The following is an 18,446-nucleotide window of genomic DNA, read 5'->3' on the forward strand; positions in this document are numbered from 1 at the left end:
AACTGGCAAGAGATGGATGGACACCGCCATTTGCAGGAATTTTTGGGGTTTTGCATTTGTGCAGAGAGGATAAGACTCACAGATGTTTACTCTTGTGTTTTGTGTCTCACATATTTTATTTGTCTTTCAAGAGATACCATTTTGTCTTTCTTGTGAAGAAGAGAATCTTCATTTACCCTAATACAATAGATGGGGAAAGAACAAAATCTTTGAGGAACGGTTGTCGACGGTGGCAGGATAGCTCTATGTTGCTGGGCTTTTTCTGTTGACGGTGGCCCATTCATTCTTTTCGCGTTTGGGCTGAGCTCGAAGTGAGACGCATAGTTTGTTGTGTGTTTCTCACGGCAGTGTTGAAAACATATAAGATTGCACAGAATAGTTGAGGTTAACTCCTATATTCTTTTGAAAATTTTAATTTGTTTTCTCTAACTTACCTTGCATATTCAAAAGATAATGCCTTTCTCACGGCAGCCATCACCTATTAATCATTTAAAAGAAGGAAGAGGAAACTTCAATCCATTGAAACTTTCACTTGCCCCCGGCACCATCAACCTCTGTCTAAATGATTTGCTTACTCCTTGGTGACTCGTACAAAATGAAGACCCTAATATAGCCATCGAGTTTATAATATACACATATATATAGTTTACAAGAGTGTCGCAAAACAAAGTTTAAATAAATCTTCTTTTTTTTTGTAACTGAAGTTTAAATAAATCTTACAGTCAACGGCTTCTTATGTCAACTTTTATATATGTAAAATGATTAAATGATATTCAATTTCTCGCATCAAACAAGTTGTACAATATGTATAAACGTTAGATATAACACCGGGAATTCAATATCTCTTATCCATGACACGGAGATTATATATATTCATAACAAAATTTGAACATAATAGAGAGCTTTAGATATCCAAAGACATGCATTTACATTCGGTGGATTTTGCTTTTCGGACCAAAAAGCCTACTTCAGCAGTCTCCCATTGACACTGACGACAGAACATACGCTCACACGCATTTCTTCTTATTTACGCCATACAAATAAAGGGCCAACAAATATTAAAGAGACCCTCATTTTCTTCTTAAGAAAATATATAATACAGAATTCAAACAGGACTTTCTTCCTGATTAATAAGCAGTGGAACTTTGTTTTCATCTTCTCCGTGAAGATGCATAGGTTTAATGGCTTTTCTTTCTTCCATTGGATTTTGTTTTTCTTCAGTTTCCTTCAGTTGTCCCCAAGAAACTGAATAATATCCGACACCACCTATGGCTGCTCCTAACACACTGCACTCATGTACCAAATATATACTTAATACTCATGCATAGTAATCACATGCTAATAAATAAAATCGATTATTGATGAATATGTTCACTGACTTTCCGTAGCGAAGACTGTTGACGAAGAAGCTGGTGCCAAAGACTGTTGCCCAAAAGATACCAAAGGGTTTGAATAATGGTACGTAATATGGTCCTTTCATTTGGGCACACTTTACTTGTATGCTTGGTCGTATCACATTTCCGAATATTCCCTGTTTTTAAATCACACATCATGATAGGTTTGTGAGCTACTGATAACTTGCTTCTTTTTTCAGTATATAATTTTTTATATTACCGTGGCGATAATGAGGAAAAGATCGAAGTTAGGTTTGATCTTCCATGCACTTAGGTCTCTTTCCATAAATAACGAGAATATTATACACTGGATTGTCCCGACTATGCTGTAAAACGAAGCCACTTTCATAACGTGTGGATACTTTTTGACCGTCCCTGTCTGCCAAATATTATAAAAAAGAAGTTAAGCTCAAACTCGAATAACATGCATAAAGATGGTTTCAGTATTAGATGGTTTATATTATTGTTGAATATACCTGAATAACATTGAAGAGGGAGACAGAAAAAAAAGCGGCGGCCAAAAAGATACAGCCGAGGAACCAATTGTTGGGGATGGTGTAGTAGACCAAGAGTTTAGGGATCGATTTAAGAAGACGAGTTGGGGAAGGAGACGAAGCTGGTCTTATGAAGGGACCTTTGTACAGTTCTTCAACAAATGCTCCACTAAATGAGATTATTGTTCCCATCACTTTAGCTCTCGTGCTCGTGTTTCTCCAATCCAGCTTGCTCCTTCTATATAAACGTAGGTAGGTGTATAATGTATTTGGAGATAGTTACAATTAGTTAGATTTTGAAATGGTGAGGATAGATGGTTTACCCAAGAATAAGGTTGAGCAAGAAGGAGAAGGAAGGAATGAGTAATCCCATTGCACATACCACTATGGGTGAGCTGAAGCTTAGTCCCACAAATGCCAAGTTTTGGAACAGAAATATCCTTCACATATTTAAAATGTTTCAATACAACCAGTGTATGTGTATACATGAATAACATTTTAAGTACGTTAAAAATGCATGCTAGCACTAACACGTATATGCTAGCAAAAGGGCAACATATATAATTAGACACAATGCCATGCAATATTTATTTATTTATTATTATATAACAAAGAAAACATGGTGTGCGATGTATGCGCTCACAAAGAAACGTCACGATGTTGGAAGATACTATAAAATATCTTTAGGCTTAGTTGTTATATTATAACCGATAAACGGCACGCAGTGTTGGAAACCCATGCATACGATGATATAATATTCATCAAACCATTTGCTGGTTGATACGTATACAAGGCTTCGTAACATAGACCTCGTACTATTCTCTTGGTTTTAGTTAGGACCTCATATTACTTATATTCCAAAGAAACTATTGGGAAAGTCTGGCTCCTAAAGTCTAGACTCTAGATTCATAAAAAAACAGAGATCATGATGTATGTACCCACCCGGTGAAACCTAAAAAGAACACACGGACGAGGAGTGGCCAAGAAAAGATAGATTCTTCAGTTCTGCATGAACATCATCAAATGAACCAAAAACTAAAATTGATTAGTGAGGACGTATTAATTATGACTATTATAAAGTATATGGATCACGTAGGCTAACCTGTCATTCCTGTGGAAGAAGAAAGAAAAAGGAAGCAAAAGAATAGATCCGAAAGCATTTGTGTAAACAACGAACACAAAAGGACTCATCCCTCCCGTTATAGCCGTTTTGGCCATTATTGTAAGAGCAATGGTGCATGCCTCCATTATCACCATTGACACAAACGGCACAAACTTTTCCTTTTTACCCTTCACCTCCATCTCTCTCCCTTTTAAATTTTTAAAACGGCACGGAGTTTAATTCCTAGTTCCAAGGATCTCGGGAAATCTAGAAAGATGTGGAGGGAGAGAGAAAGAGAGGTGAAGAAGATACGAAATTATTGGTTTAGCTCTAATCATATATAGAGGGAGAAGAATTGTCATTATCTATTTTTCAGATGTAACCTTTCACGAAGAGGTGAAGCTACTTTACTATCGTGATGAAGCAACACGAATGACTCTACCGTTGCACTAAGGGTAGATGCTTACGTTATATTACTTTTTTATGTATCGGCATGTGTTTAAACATATATCCAAATAGTGTGATGCTATCTAAAGATCATTTTATTTATGTAGTTACGTCGCGCTTCGTCTTATAACGTATTAAGAGAGCATGACTATTTTGGAACGTATGTAGGTTTTCCTTATATATCGTCCGACAGACTTAATTATTATCATACGCCCATTAATTGGAGACCGATGTTATCATTGATATAATTCCGTAAACGTCATGATATAATTAAGCATCCTAGCTTCTCATATATAGTGAGGGGAAATTGAGTGATTCAGGGTTTGTTTCCTAACATATTGATTAAAAGTCATATAGATATTATGAAGAACAAAGGATACATCTAACCTAAGCGAACACTATTAGTTTGTATTAGACATCATAAAGTTCAAATCATCCATCCATGAAATTAGTATAGCATCAAACCATTCAAACACAACTTCATATCTAATAATCAAGATGACTATGTATACATAAAAGCCGGAGATTAGAATATAATGCTGACTTATAGTTGGCGAAATGAGAAGATCACTACTTAGTGACTAGCACATATGTTAGTAGTAGTTATATATTTGGATTAGTATAGTAATTACATTACACCCTTAAACACGATTCCTTCCAAACATCGATCTCAATCGATTAGTAATATAGTAACATGCGTCTCACTGCATCGCAAAACTCTTTCTTCCCAACTTAGTCTCCAACTGTGAACGTGAAGTATTATTTTAAGCGCAGAAAACACAAAAAAGAAACGACAACGCATTTGGCTGACATACGCAACGTAGAATCTTGTAATTATACAATCAGCAAATTAATTTATACTCTTGGCTGCGGTTGATTAGGGACCCACATCAGGAAAATATGGAGATGATGGGGTCCAAATTGAGTAATGATAAAATTGATGACTCGACAATTTATTAAAGAAGAATTGAAGAAAGGTGTCATTTCTCGTCAACCCTCCGTTAGGCTCCAAGTATTTGGTACTGTAATGGTTAGTGGATTCAGACTCATCCAAGAAAAATGTTAGGTTATGATGATGGTTCTACGTTATTTAATTTCTTCCTAATTCCTAAATATTTAGGTCTGACGCTAGGCCGGTGAGTTTCTGATGATGCTTATGTAGACTATATACCCATTCATAATGTAAAACAATAATTCATTGATTTGAATATCATGCAAATTCGAATATACAGACATATATATACATAACTGAATATGTTCATTTAATGGTAAATGCGGTAATGTCCGCAATTAATAGAATATATATTAGATATAAATTGGTTTTCAAATGGATTTAGAACTCTGACCATTTGTGTCAAATTAAGTGACCATACATTAAGTGATGAAGCAATTTATATATTACAAAAAATTCTTTGGATTAAAAATTGTATAATTTGTTCGGTCACGCCAAGAACAAATCAATTTATTTATCAACATAATAAACATGTTATTCTATTGACTATTGTACTGAAAATATTTTTAGTTCAACAATTAATTAGAAAAAAACAAAGCTGATATTTTGTTTAATATAAATACCAATGTGGCTCTTCAATGTGGTATTAAGACCAGGTTATGAGCTAAATTTGGTTAAGTTTACGCTTTGAATACAAGAAAACAAACAAATATTCATATGAAAATTGAATATAGTCAAGCAAAAATGTTTTGTTTTGTTTGGTTTCTTTATTTATTTTTGTGTAGGATATGCTTGATCTTTGCTTATGTGGCTTGCGAACTCGGGGGTTATAAGCTAGACTTTGACATCAGCTTTAAAAGGGTAAAATTATTCTTTTAAAATTTATTTTGATCACCAAGATATTTATTTTTAGTTTCTATTAATGTGGACTAATTTGATTTTTGAACTTTTCATAAATATATATTTAATTTTTTTACGTTAAAATTGAATTTAAAGATATAATACACTCAAATTATTAAATTTCTGTAATTTACTATCATATTTCAAAAATAATAGAATTTAATAAAATGTTTGTTTAATAAAAAGTGTATTTTGTTTATGCACTGGATGGTATAAATATTTTGATACAAAATAGCAACTGACAATTTTTTTTAAGTTCGAAATAAATAAAGAAAAAGACATGTGATAATTATAGAATCAATAAACAAGTTTTTTGAACTTTCAAAGAATTAACACACCGCTATCATACGAAATAGAGTTTACAAACTGAATCAACGAGCGTAGAAGATTCATTAGCCATGTTCGGTCAAGATGTTACAACTTGCTTTCCACTCGAGGAGAAAGACTACAGTGGTCCAAAAATCTGAAAAGACATAATCAGGATTTTACCGCGTATGTACCGGACATATACTAATAAATCTGCCAAATTTATTTTGCTTAAACAAGTACATTCATCTCATTAATGATTCATCTACTCATCAAAAATAATTTGTATTAGTTTCTCTTTAAACATGTGTATAGTTTAAAATTATTGTGGAAATTTTATTTGCCTATAAGATATCAGTAACAAAAGTAGGAAGTAAGGGACCACATATACATAGATTGTTTTGTATTTTATCTCTAAAGAAGTAGGACCAGTCATGGTTGCAATCATGTGCATCTGAAAGTGGCAACTAAGGCTGATGTATGCAATTGTTTGTTTGCATCCCGAGTAGACTCAGCTTGCATAAGCTGATTTTATGCAAGTGTTTGTTTGATTTTATGCAAGTGATTTAGTATCTTGCATAAGGTGATTTTATGCAAGTATTTTTATGCAAGATACTAAACCAATAAAACCATCCGGAGTAGACTCGCTTCTCCCTTCCTGTGTTCTTTGCCGGAGTAGATACTAAACCAAAATGAAATTACAATCGATATTCCACAAAGATCATTTATATATATATATATATATTACTCAATGCAATAAAAGTTTGCAACTTTTCTTACAAGACCAGAGCAGCATCTAAGTACTTCAAATCTCCCAATCTCTCACAATAAATCTTAACACCCCACCTATACCCAAAATTTGTAATCTCCTTGCATGATCTTATTCAATAATACCATAAACTCACAAGACTTTTTATGTATATGGATAGTATCCATATGGGTAACTAACAGAATGAGCTCTGTAATGAAGATTCTGCTGAGTATTATTATTATTATTATTATTATTATTTATCTGATCTCCAGACTCCTTAGGCTTAGCCGCACGCTTACTGCTCTTTTCTTGGACCGCCCCAAAGACTATCTCATTAGTCTTCTCACTGTTCTGCTCATAATAAGTATGTGGGATCGACGAGTAATGCCTTCGATGCTGCTGCTTCTGTTGCTGCTTCTGCTGTTGCTGTTGTTGCTGCTGGTTTGGGAACTCAGCAGCTTCCCAGCTACTGTAGAACGCACGGCTCTGACGCAGCTGCTGCATTTTCTCAGCGTCTTTAGACATAAAAGCGTAAGTCTTTCTCGGTGTTTGGTTCCTATGCTCAACAGGAGGAGGCTCGTCTTCCTCTGGGATCACAAAGCTCTCTTGGATCGGCCACGGAGTTGATGTGCTAAACGCAGCAGAAGACTGCTTTGTTTGGTACTGCTCAAAGCTTGTTGCTGTCTGCTGCTTCTTTCTGAGCATCTCTGTAACGGTGACCCAAGCGTTTGAAGCTAAGTTCCCCAGTGATGCCAAGAAGCTTTCATCTTGCTTCTCTACCAGCTGCTCATCTCCGTTTGGAATCAGAGACGGTCTGAATGGCTTCACAGGCTTTTGATCAGCATCCCCTTCGAACGTTTCTTGATCTAAAACACTCACGTTTTGAGAAGAGACGATGGAACCAACCCGTCGCTGCAAGAGAGCCAGCATGTAACCAAAGAAGCCTGCAGCTATGAGAACAGCGATGCCAAGAGGAAACCCGCTTTCGTACTGATAAGCACAGTCATCGAAATGAAGCTGAATCTCTCTGATGGCTTTGTTTCCACGGTCAATGACGAGGAGGGAACAGCTGCTTCCAAGATAAACAACGTCAAAGTCATTTGAGAACTTTGCATCTTCGCTTGGTCCATCCACGTGTCCTCCGTTTCTAGCCGTTTTGCCTCCAGCTATTGTTGTAACTCCTAACAATGTGATAGAATGAGTTTACCAATCAAACCCTTCCATGGAATGCAATTAATTAGGATACAAAATGGTTATTTATTTTACCTCCGTCACTAATCTTCCGTATAGCATTATTCACAGTGTCAGCTACATATATGTTCCCTCTGTCATCAACGGCAAGACCCTTGGGATGGTTCAGCCTAGCGTCACGTAGTCTCCCATCAACGTGACCTGCGTATCCTTCAGGGGAGCCAGTAACCAGTCTCGGCCTGCTATCTACCAACAGTAAATAAAACTCAGATACAAAACATTTCAAACAAATAATTCAGCAAAACAGTTGGATTCTTGAATTGTTTAGATCTAATCTTTGAAAAAGTCTGCATTGTACTATTAGACTATACTCATAACTGACAAAGAAACGACAAAGATACAGCAAATCTCCATTTAAAAATAGTTGTACAACATTCCATGTGCATTCAGTTTTAAGTAAAGACAAAGAACAATCATCGTTTCATTCACATAGAGATCTCAAACTTGCTCAAGATAGTGACTTTGAAAGTCTGATACTTACATAGGGAAAGAGAAGATGAGATCTTGTAGATGTTACTGTTCTCAGAATCAAGAACAAGCAGCTCTCCGTTAGGCAAGACCTCAACGGAATAAGGTTCGATGCCGAGTTTGCTTCCGTCGAAGACTGTTTCCACTGAATACCCATCCTCGAATTTCACCATCGATCTCGTCGCAATTGCTGGGAAAATTCAAATACAGAGAAACCATCCCATCAAAAAGAGTAAAGGTAAAGACTTTATGATCGGAAAGGGAAGAACGAACTTGTTTTGGTGGTGGTGGATTTGAGTGACCATATCCATTTCATGAGTGACGAGCCGTGATTTGAGATGAACCCATTGATAATCTCTGCGAAAAGGAAGAGACTTTGAGATATGGGAAGATGAAATCGAAAAGGGAATGAGGGGAGACTTACTTGCTGGAGAGTTAGCTGAAGGAGCTGAGGATACAAACCCAGAGAGGAGGAGAATGAGAGTACCCAGAAGCAGAAAGTCTCTACCCATTGATTCGATTCAAGTAAGTAAGTAAACTGGAGAAGAAGAAGAAGCAAAGACCCTAGTTCATATAGAGGATCTTCTGGGGAGAAGCAGAGGGACAATGTGAAGATTTGAATAAGGAGAGTGAGGAGAATAGACTCTTCTTCAGGTTTGTCGGCCAAGGAGAGAGTAAGAAAAGAGGAAACAGAGAGGCTTTTGCAGAGTTTGTTTTGTTCATATGCATAAAAGGAGTGAAAGACACTCAGTGTGTGAAAGGTAGTGAGAAAAGAGAAAGAGAGTGGTCATGTGATTTTTATTCTATTTTTTCCTAATTAAATTAAGATTGTTGATGGGTTGGTGATTAGTTTATTTTCTTGTTTGCTACTGACCTTATCAATGTTGTTAAGCATAACTAATAACTAATCACATTATCTATTTTTATCCCTGCTTTGTTTTTTAAGTGTTTTATCAAAATTTTCATTAAAATTTAAAAATCACATATCAATTTTTTTAATTATTATTTTTTAAATAAAATCTAAAATATTATTGTAAATAATTATCACTTTTATTTTCAACAAATATTCAAATCGTAATTTTAAAGAACTTTTAAATATTTTTTTTAGGTTTTAAATTAATATATATTTTTGTTTAAATCCAAATATAGCACATCATCGAATTAACTGGTTCAAGACGTGTCTAGATTGGATCTGAAAACATTGCCTAATATGAAAACATAAAACTTTCTGATTTTAGAAGAATGAATTCCCAACTATATTCTGGTGATAGAAATATAGTTATATAACTTGATACTTTATGCATGAAATCAGCTTTCCCATGCCAGATTGTGTTATGGAATATATTCTAACATCAAAAGAGTACGTACAAACATTAAAAATATTTAAACATACTGTTTTTGGTGGGAAAGATTATATTCTTTAGTAAGAAAGGAGTTTTGGTCTGAAGCTTTTATTTATTCGTGTTAGATGATATATTTAGAGCACAAGTCATATCTTTCTTTATTTAACCATGTTCAAAATCATATATAGAAGTTGTTTAAATGTTCACTGCAAAAAAAAAATCACTAACCACTTGACAATTTTACTAATCATCACTACTGCTAATCATGTTTAGTTTTATAATCACTAACCAATAACACCACAAAAGAGTGGTGAACATAACAACATTTCGTGCACAATATAGTAGAAACATGAAATATGAAAAATATTTTGTTCTTTAATTTTTTAAATTGCTCTACGGAATCGCCACTACCTCGACAAAGGAAGTATCCAATGACTTGAAATCGCGTGTCAAGTAATATCCTTTTAGCCTATGTACGAAGTGTGTATGTCTCCTTTACTCGTTTATTTTTATATTCAGTTAACTAATGACATCTCGACACACACACACACAATTAATTAATGAGATTAAGAGAAGGTAAAGTAGTAATTAGACAAGATACGAGTTACGACTACAGTCAAACAGTGCATATATTCTCGCACCATGATCCTTGTTTCGCGCTGCCTTATCTACTCATCTACTTGTATATAGTGAAACAATGTATTTTTCAAGTCGAACGTGATTTGATGCACCTTAATATGTCATTCATTACTAATAAAATGGATGTATAAGTAGGTATTCATTAGATTATCGCAGCTTTTGATGTTGATTCTTGGAGTTGTCAATTTATTTACTTCTAAGAGTAGTTGGAACCAGCATAAAGTAAACAACAAGAAGAAACAAAAAGATGATAGTATCTTTTAGAAGAAAAATAATTTTTTGTAAATGGAAAAAAATGTAAAAGCAAAATAAAGAGAAACGGGAAAGAAGGTGAAAAACGGTCCCTTTTAATCTTTATTTGATAAAATCACTTTAACTCGAGAAAAGAAGAGTTTGAAAGAGACTTTTGTTTTTATAGGAAATATTGCATTTTGTAAGCTAGATGATGATATTAAGTCTCTTATAATGTCTTTTAGTAATTTTAGCATCAAACAGATCTATATTAAAGATAATACCCATACTGCCATACATATTGTCTAGAAAAATACACGAGATTTTTGTTGTTTCATATAACTTCATCTGTTCCTATTTAGCTTTAAAAAACTGATTTCAAGAACTTAATAATATAGTATTTTTTTTGTGACAAAACATATTTTGTTTTCTTAAATTTTCAAAGGAAATGAAGAAAGACAGATAACCAAGAAATTGATTTGTTAATTTTCCTAATTATTATTTTTGCATTATAATTTAAATTGATAGAAACAAAACTCGAACAAATTATTGGAAGTGAGAGAGAGAGAGAGAGCTGATAGGTTGGTGAGAGGTGAGCCTCATGGGCTGGATTGAGCAAGTTGAGCGATATGTGGACTAAACCTTATCATCCATTGAGTTGGCAAAGAAAGTACAATAAAGAGCGGTGGGATTATAATCATGCGAGCCACGACGACCGTCGAAGATAATAAAAACGAGTCCATCATTGGGGGGAAATAAATGGGCAATGAAATGACATAATCACTAAACAACAATTACTCTTTCTGGTTGGCTTTCACATGGACACTTGAACTAGTTGGACCCCTCTTCGACTACGACCTCAAGTGAGTTGAACCCACCACTAAATTTAATCAAAAGAAAAGGTGAAAACCTCTGGCCGGATTAGAAGCTCCTTAGCTTGGCATGATCCAGAGTCTAGAATCTAGATCAGCATCTTGATGATGTCAAACTAAAGCACTCTCTTTGAACTCTATAGCCGACCCATTTATTGACTCCATAAATGTTATGCATGTGCTCAAAGTCGGTGTCTCGGAGCCAGAAGTGCCTGTGTCTTCGGTTTGAAAGCCACTGAAAAGGTATAGTGGCGCTCCTGACACTGGTGGTCTCAAGACAGGAGATGACTGTGTGACATAGCAGAGCAATGCTAATCATGCGTTTCACTTCTTTCCATGTTGAATTCACTTAGCTCATCATCTATTAGATCGACTTCACAGCTTTTTCTTGTGTAAATTCCACGCCTATACACCATAAATGCACAAAGGATCACACTAGATTTTCGCTTAACCAATCAAAGAGATGTAAGCTCTTATCCCCTGTAGCATCCAAATCAATAACAAGTGCACAATGAGTACTTTTAGCTAGGCAGAAGCATGAAGTACACCCGCAAAGATCCTACGCCAACAATGACACTATTATGAACACAACACCGAACTAATAAAGGCTATATTCATATTAATTTGTAGAAAAATAACACCAATAATCCGATTACAACGAGCTACAGATGAACACCAGCTCAACAACCCAAAGGTTAAACAGAAAATGCATAAACCCGAAGAACAACACTATGATTGTGTATATTAGAAGATGAGATATCAACGGCAAAGCCTCTGACGCCAGTCTTAGCCTTAGTAAAAAGAGTATCAGACACTAACAATAGTACCAGTCCTGTTCTTTCCCTTTGATGGCGGTATATTAACCACAGTTGGAGTAAAATCTGCACAGCAATGTGTAAAGGAACCACTTAACACCATCAGGAGATAGTGAAAATTAAGGAAAAAAAATAAATTGTCATTTGTGTTACCTGGTGTTGCACTAACGGCTGATACTAATGGCCCATAAGCCCCCTGAATCGGAATACAGCATGTCCCTTTTCCAGCCCAGAAAAGATGAACTTCGAGGTAATTTTCTGATACATTTGCTTTATATTCTCTCTGAACAGCTCTAAGATTAGAGCCACCAGCTGTTCCCCGTACATCGAAATCCTTTTCAACAAGTTTTCCCTGGAACCAAATTAGGAAGAAGAAGATCAGTACACAAAAACATTAACTTGTGAAGAGGAAAGCTCGATCAAGCGGTGCAGACCTGGACATAAATGTCAAATCTTCTTCTTGCAACACCTCTCCAAGTGTTGGAACCTATCATTTGTATTTCAGCAAACTGAATTGTCACTGTATAGCCTCCATTTTCTAGCCCCAACCCGTAATACCTTAGGGAAGATGCAGAGAGTCTTGCTGACTGAAAAAGCTCCGAGTCCAAAGTGTTGACGAATTGTGATTGTGAAGTAGCTATGTATATATTATTGCTGCTTCCGGCAAAAAGTCCTACGCTACTGGCTGCCCATCTCTGAGAAGCACTCACGAAGAACGAAGCTGGTCCAAGATCCTCGTCCTCCTTCTCAAATAGTGCTCCGCTAACAGACCTTATCTCTGGCCCTCCGCAGTTGATCGAAAAGTCAGAATCTATACCAGCATTCAATAGAGAAACAATAAACAATTTGTTTTTATAATAGCGTAAATGCACACAAAGAATAACGGTTGTGAAGATATCTCTTTGTTATACTTACAGATGCCTTTTCCCCTATTGCATGGGAAGTTCTTCTGCATGCATTTCAGTCCTGGTAAAACTCTTTTAACAAAAAAAAGAAAAAGAAAATTTAAGAACGAAAAGATAAGTCGTTTATACGTATTAGAAATTTCAATCACCAACAAGAACAGATTCAAGATAATCACCTCTTGTTAAGACCTTTCAGTGTGAAGTTGTTAGCGACTAGGTTGCTGCACAAATAGCATACAGTTTTGATTATTATTGTTCCCTAACATTGATCATAATAAATATTTCCTACAAAAAGTCAGCTTTCTTATAGTGTTTTGTTTACTTACAGTTTCAAGTTTGGTAAGCTGACCCATGAAGGAAGACTTCCAGACAAATTATTGTACGACACATCTCTGTAAGTATAAAGAACAACAATTAGGATCTACACAAAATTTTATACATTCCATAACAGCTTCCTGATTATATTGGCAAGTCTTCCATGCCACCAAGAGTGGAACGTGATTCAACTTGAATAAGTGCCCAGCATTAGGGGACACGCTGTGGCTTTCAAAGATGAAACATTTACAAAAGATTTTGTCACTCACATATTTTTCAAAGACTGGCTCTTTTGAGTGGGCAAGGAACCAATCAACTTGTTGTTTCCCAGAAACCTAATATGAAGAAGCATTTGTTTCAAACAATTACTAGGGTTTTGAAAAAAGACCAAAAATAATCAGAAAATATATCATCTTACAAGTGACTAAGTCGACTTAAGTTGAAAAGTGAAGTCGGTATTGGTCCATGTAGTTTGTTGAAGCTTAAATCACTGGAAAATAGACATGGTTAAGGAATGACCGAAAAGAAAATAAAAATTTGGTTATCACCAATTTTAAGATCATTTCATATTAGTGGTGTCTCACGATTTTTACAGAAAAGACCCTAAAACAGCTTTCACACCATATTGATGAAACAGTCTCATTGATGTATGTACTTACACTTGTAGCAAACTTGAGTATTCTCCAATGTTAGAGGGTATTGTCCCTTCAAGATTGCTGTTCCTCAATACTCTACAACATAAATCATCAACGCTAAATACACGAAGGGGAGATAAACTATTCAACAGTAAATTAATCTGATAATGAAATTCGAGTGAATCCAAATCGAAGCTGCCTTACAATATACTTAGAGATTTCATGGTTTTGATGAATTCAAGAGAAGAGCTTCCATTAGATATATCACCTAGCCTCCTACATTTAGGATATAAATATGTGACAAAGCAAAAGATGAGAAACCGTAGACAATAAAGATTATGACAAACAATGCAACACGTACAGTTCTGTCAGAGAAGCTAAGTTAGAAAATGACGACGGTATCGGACCACTCAAACCAGTTCCGAGAATTCTCCTGCAGTAAAACAAGAACCCATCGTTTAATCCCAAATTCAAATGCAGTGAATAGTTTTTCAACACACAGTAAAATTAACATATAATATTAAAACAAGAGCAATGGAACAAGTTCACTATGTAAAACTCTGTAGAAAAGAACTCTTCTTACAAGGAAACAAGTTTGGTCCAGTTTCCTATAAAGTCTGGTATCCGACCTGTAACTTCCAGATCCATCATCCAACTGATACAACATTAAGAAAAAAATCATCCCTAAGACCCAAAAAATGTGAAGTCATATATAGCTGCAGACATCTAATGATAAAGCTTAGATTTGAATTCAATATATCTTACACAACTTGCAGATCCACAAGATTAGCAAATGACAAGGGTATTTCCCCACTGAGTCCAGAACTATCTATGTAGCTGCAATAGATGTAAGAGATTCTTAAATATACATATACTTTAGAGACGGTGAACACTGAATGATCTCGAAGGTCAAGGTTGTATATCTATATAAATAACATAAGCATTACACAGGTACACTCACATTTGTTGTAGCTTTGTACAACTCCCAATCTCAGCTGGGATAGAACCGGAAAAGTTATTTGAACTAACAGCACTGCATAAAATATATATATATAAGAAGGAACCATCAAAATCCTTTAGAAGCATTGTAAATACATGATCATATTTCAAAGAAAAATCAAGAAGCACCATAAGCTTACAGCGATTTTAACTCTCTAAGCAAACCAATTTCCTTAGGGATAGGGCCAGACAACGCATTGATCCCAAAAGTCCTACGTGAGAGACAAGAAAAACGTTTGTAAAAAGGTTCATTATTAAAAGAAAGTGTCTCACACCCTTACAGCCATTCCATTCTCGTCAGGTTTCCAATTGCACGAGACAATGGTCCTGTCAGATAGTTTTGACCCAAGTTCCTGAAAAAAAGATGAAAGATGTGAACTTTGAGTCTCAGTGAGTGTGTTTGCTCTGTTTTGATGAATCTGTATAGTGAGAAGTAAAAAGCATACAGGTTTGTGAGGTATTCCAAAGTCCAGAGCTCTTCAGGTATAGTTCCTACAACATCTATCGCATAAACCTTCCTGAGAAAACATTAAAAATGAGTTCTTTTTCAAGTTTTGAGACAAAAAGCATATCTGTCACATTTAGTGATTTCTCAGTGGGAGAATGCATCGAACAGTTGGTGTGCACGAAAATTACAGTGCAGTGATGCGGCATATTGTGGAGTTGACGAAATTACAGTCGCATTTGATCAGAGGGTTATATGCACGACTGTCGATGGTGACACCGTCGTCTATGGCCGCGCCGGAGCAAAGCTCGCCGCTGATGTTCCATTCCCTCGGCGCATGAATCTTCCATTTCGCGAAGATGGAGTTCAATGCACGCGCTGTTTATATATTTATTAATTTTAAAATCAATTAAATACTTATTTACACTTTTCTCTATCTATAATTATTTTTTATTAGGCTAACAACAATAAAATATAAACCAATTAAAAGCCTCATTTTTTTTAGCAATTAAAAGCCTCTATTTACAAATGTTTTCCAATCAGAACCAAACCAAAATCATCAGTCCAAAAACATGATTATATCATTCACTTTGAAAAAGAACTACAAATTAAATTACAAACTAAAAGTGTTTCACATAAAATAATTTTTTTATTCATAGTAATAAATTCTTAACTTTAAAAATAATTAAATTATTGAATTTTTAGTTATTTAACTTTGCTCAAAATTAATAATCACAAATATATATAATATATGAAACAACAGAAAATCTTTAGCATCCACAAACTTAGCTACAGCGTACTGTACTTTTTTGCCAAACTGTTTGAAAGAGAAAGAAGACAGACAGACCTTCGTTGGGATGAGTAGAGGCCCCAGTACGGTTTTGAGCTCTAACCACATGAACCGAACAGATGATACACAAGAACCATACAGTTAGGATCAGACATAGATACAGTCGTAGCCTGGACATCATCGTCGACCAGAGAAGAAAATGCGAGAGAGAGTCCTATGTTTTACTCTTGACTCAAAAGCACGACTCTGTTGGTGTTTTATATGAACTTTGATGAGTGTAAACTCACGAGTAAGACTTAAACAATGCCACGCGGTTCCCCCACCTTGGACAGTGACACCAAACACTAATCCACCACTAGCTGTCTGGTATAAAATGAATTTTATCTAAAAAAATACAACAATTTGATCAAAAAAATCTAAAAAAAATACTAATTTATCAACAAATTTTTTTTTTGTTATCATAATTTCTAAATCACAACCTCATATCTACATAATTTCTTTATAAAAATGAAAAATGTCCTTAAAAAGAATATTTGAGAATTTTATTTTAAAATTTTAAACTATTGATCAAAAAAATCTAAAAAAATAATTATCATCAACAAAATTTTTTGTTACCCTAATTTCTAAATCACAACTACAAATCTACAATATTTATCTATAAATGAAATTTTTTCAAAAATTAAATTCTTGAACTTTTTTTTAAAAATAAAACATATTGATCAAAAATTGTAAACGAATACTCACCTATCAACAAAAAATCTTGTTTTTTTAATTAAAAAATCAAACAAAATACTCTTCTATCAACAAAAATTCTTGTTGTCCTAATCTCTAAACCACAATTCCAAATGTACAATATTTCTCTACAAAAATGAAAATTTTCCTAAAATAGAATTTTTGAAAATTTTATTTAAGAAATACAATATATTGAGAAAAAAAGCAAACAAAATACTCTTCTATCAACAAAAATTCATGTTGTCCTAAGCTCTAAACCACAATCCCAAATGTACAATATTTCTCTACAAAAATAAAAACTTTCTTAAACTAGAATTTTTGAAAATTTTATTTTTAAAATACAACCTTTTGATCAAAAAATCTAAAAGAATACTCTTCTATCAACAAAAGTTTTTCTTATCCTAATTTATAAATCACAACCCCAAATCTACAATATTTATCAATAAAAATGAAAAACTTTCCTAAAATAGAATTTTTGAAAATTTTATTTAAAAAATACAATATATTGATAAAAAAAATCAAACAAATGACTCTTCTATCAACAAAAATTCCTGTTGTCCTAAGCTCTAAACCACAATCCCAAATATACAATATTTCTCTACAGAAATGAAAACTTTCCTAAAATATTATTTTTAAAATATTATTTTTAAAATACAACCTATTGATTAAAAAATCTAAAAGAATACTCTTCCATCAACAAAAGTTTTTCTTATCCTAGTTTATAAATCATAACCCCAAATCTACAATATTTATCTATAAAAATGAAAACTTTCCTAAAATAGAATTTTTGAAAAATTTATTTAAAAAAATACAATATATTGATAAAAAAATCAAACAAAATACTATTCTATCAACAAAAATTCTTGTTGTCCTAATCTCTAAACCACAATCCCAAATGTACAATATTTCTCTACAAAAATGAAAACTTTCCTAAAATAGAATTTTTGAGAATTTTATTTTTAAAATACAATCTATTGATAAAAAAATCTAAAAGAATACTCTTCTATCAACAAAAGTTTTTCTTATCCTAGTTTATAAATCACAACCTCAAATCTACAATATTTATCTATAAAAATGAAAACTTTCCTAAAATTGAATTTTTGAAAAATTTATTTCAAAAATACAATATATTAATAAAAAAATCAAACAAAATACACTTATATCAACAAAAATTCTTGTTGTCCTAATTTCTAAACCACAATCCCAAATGTACAATATTTCTCTACAAAAATGAAAACTTTCCTAAAATAAAATTTTTGAGAATTTTATTTTTAAAATACAACCTATTGATAAAAAAATCTAAAAGAATACTCTTCTAACCCCAAATGTTTTTCTTATCCTAGTTTATAAATCACAACCCCAAATCTACAATATTTATCTATTAAAACGAAAACTTTCCTAAAATAGAATTTTTAAAAAAATTATTTAAAAATACAATATATTGATAAAAAAATCAAAAAAAAATACTCTTCTATCAACAAAAGTTTTTCTTATCCTAATTTATAAATCACAACCCCAAATCTACAATATTTATCTACAAAAATGAAAACTTTCCTAAAATAGAGTTTTTGAAATTTTTTATTTTTAAAATACAACCTATTGATCAAAAAATCTAAACGAATACTCTTCTATCAACAAAAGTTTCTCTTATCCTAGTTTA

The 18,446-nt window shown here is 33.7% G+C and overlaps 3 protein-coding genes across 3 annotated transcripts; all 3 read right to left on the minus strand.

Annotated features, from left to right (window-relative positions):
• Positions 1-834: 834 nt before the first annotated feature.
• Positions 835-6,063, minus strand: LOC103831564 (WAT1-related protein At1g70260). The gene is made up of 7 exons (XM_009107447.2): positions 2,991-6,063; positions 2,831-2,893; positions 2,212-2,328; positions 1,871-2,126; positions 1,615-1,773; positions 1,380-1,531; positions 835-1,286 (listed from the first exon to the last, which is right to left on the minus strand). The coding sequence occupies exons 1-7, from the start codon at positions 3,188-3,190 to the stop codon at positions 1,106-1,108; spliced, it is 1,128 nt and encodes a 375-aa protein (XP_009105695.1). The 5' UTR covers positions 3,191-6,063; the 3' UTR covers positions 835-1,105.
• A 242-nt stretch (positions 6,064-6,305) lies between these two features.
• Positions 6,306-8,858, minus strand: LOC103831565. Its single transcript, XM_009107448.3, has 5 exons — positions 8,490-8,858; positions 8,339-8,422; positions 8,079-8,255; positions 7,613-7,783; positions 6,306-7,527 (listed from the first exon to the last, which is right to left on the minus strand). The coding sequence occupies exons 1-5, from the start codon at positions 8,575-8,577 to the stop codon at positions 6,509-6,511; spliced, it is 1,539 nt and encodes a 512-aa protein (XP_009105696.2). The 5' UTR covers positions 8,578-8,858; the 3' UTR covers positions 6,306-6,508.
• Positions 8,859-11,749: 2,891 nt separating this feature from the next.
• LOC103831566 (probable LRR receptor-like serine/threonine-protein kinase At1g56130) lies at positions 11,750-16,365 on the minus strand. Its single transcript, XM_009107449.3, has 19 exons — positions 16,112-16,365; positions 15,456-15,642; positions 15,266-15,337; positions 15,101-15,172; positions 14,960-15,031; positions 14,782-14,853; positions 14,586-14,657; positions 14,404-14,475; positions 14,182-14,253; positions 14,025-14,096; positions 13,845-13,916; positions 13,604-13,675; positions 13,455-13,520; positions 13,197-13,262; positions 13,047-13,091; positions 12,881-12,942; positions 12,400-12,776; positions 12,119-12,317; positions 11,750-12,031 (listed from the first exon to the last, which is right to left on the minus strand). The coding sequence occupies exons 1-19, from the start codon at positions 16,233-16,235 to the stop codon at positions 11,958-11,960; spliced, it is 1,920 nt and encodes a 639-aa protein (XP_009105697.1). The 5' UTR covers positions 16,236-16,365; the 3' UTR covers positions 11,750-11,957.
• Between the last annotated feature and the right edge of the window lie 2,081 nt (positions 16,366-18,446).

The sequence above is a fragment of the Brassica rapa genome, chromosome A07, assembly GCF_000309985.2.
Source record: "Brassica rapa cultivar Chiifu-401-42 chromosome A07, CAAS_Brap_v3.01, whole genome shotgun sequence".
Lineage (NCBI taxonomy): Eukaryota > Viridiplantae > Streptophyta > Magnoliopsida > Brassicales > Brassicaceae > Brassica > Brassica rapa.

What these genes read in the sequence shown, in the direction of transcription:
- LOC103831564 (XM_009107447.2), bottom strand. Translation starts at nt 3,190, where the DNA reads ATGGAGGTGAAGGGTAAAAAGGAAAAGTTTGTGCCGTTTGTGTCAATG. An exon ending in TTCTTCCACAGGAATGACAG is followed by an intron (nt 2,894 to 2,990) that starts GTTAGCCTACGT and finishes ATGTTCATGCAG; the next exon opens with AACTGAAGAATCTATCTTTT. An exon ending in TTCTTTTTAGGTTTCACCGG is followed by an intron (nt 2,329 to 2,830) that starts GTGGGTACATAC and finishes AAATATGTGAAG; the next exon opens with GATATTTCTGTTCCAAAACT.
- LOC103831565 (XM_009107448.3), bottom strand. Translation starts at nt 8,577, where the DNA reads ATGGGTAGAGACTTTCTGCTTCTGGGTACTCTCATTCTCCTCCTCTCT. An exon ending in TTCAGCTAACTCTCCAGCAA is followed by an intron (nt 8,423 to 8,489) that starts GTAAGTCTCCCC and finishes TCCTTTTCGCAG; the next exon opens with AGATTATCAATGGGTTCATC. An exon ending in ATCCACCACCACCAAAACAA is followed by an intron (nt 8,256 to 8,338) that starts GTTCGTTCTTCC and finishes GAATTTTCCCAG; the next exon opens with CAATTGCGACGAGATCGATG.
- LOC103831566 (XM_009107449.3), bottom strand. Translation starts at nt 16,235, where the DNA reads ATGATGTCCAGGCTACGACTGTATCTATGTCTGATCCTAACTGTATGG. An exon ending in CTCTACTCATCCCAACGAAG is followed by an intron (nt 15,643 to 16,111) that starts GTCTGTCTGTCT and finishes ATATATAAACAG; the next exon opens with CGCGTGCATTGAACTCCATC. An exon ending in CTGACGAGAATGGAATGGCT is followed by an intron (nt 15,032 to 15,100) that starts GTAAGGGTGTGA and finishes TCTCTCACGTAG; the next exon opens with GACTTTTGGGATCAATGCGT.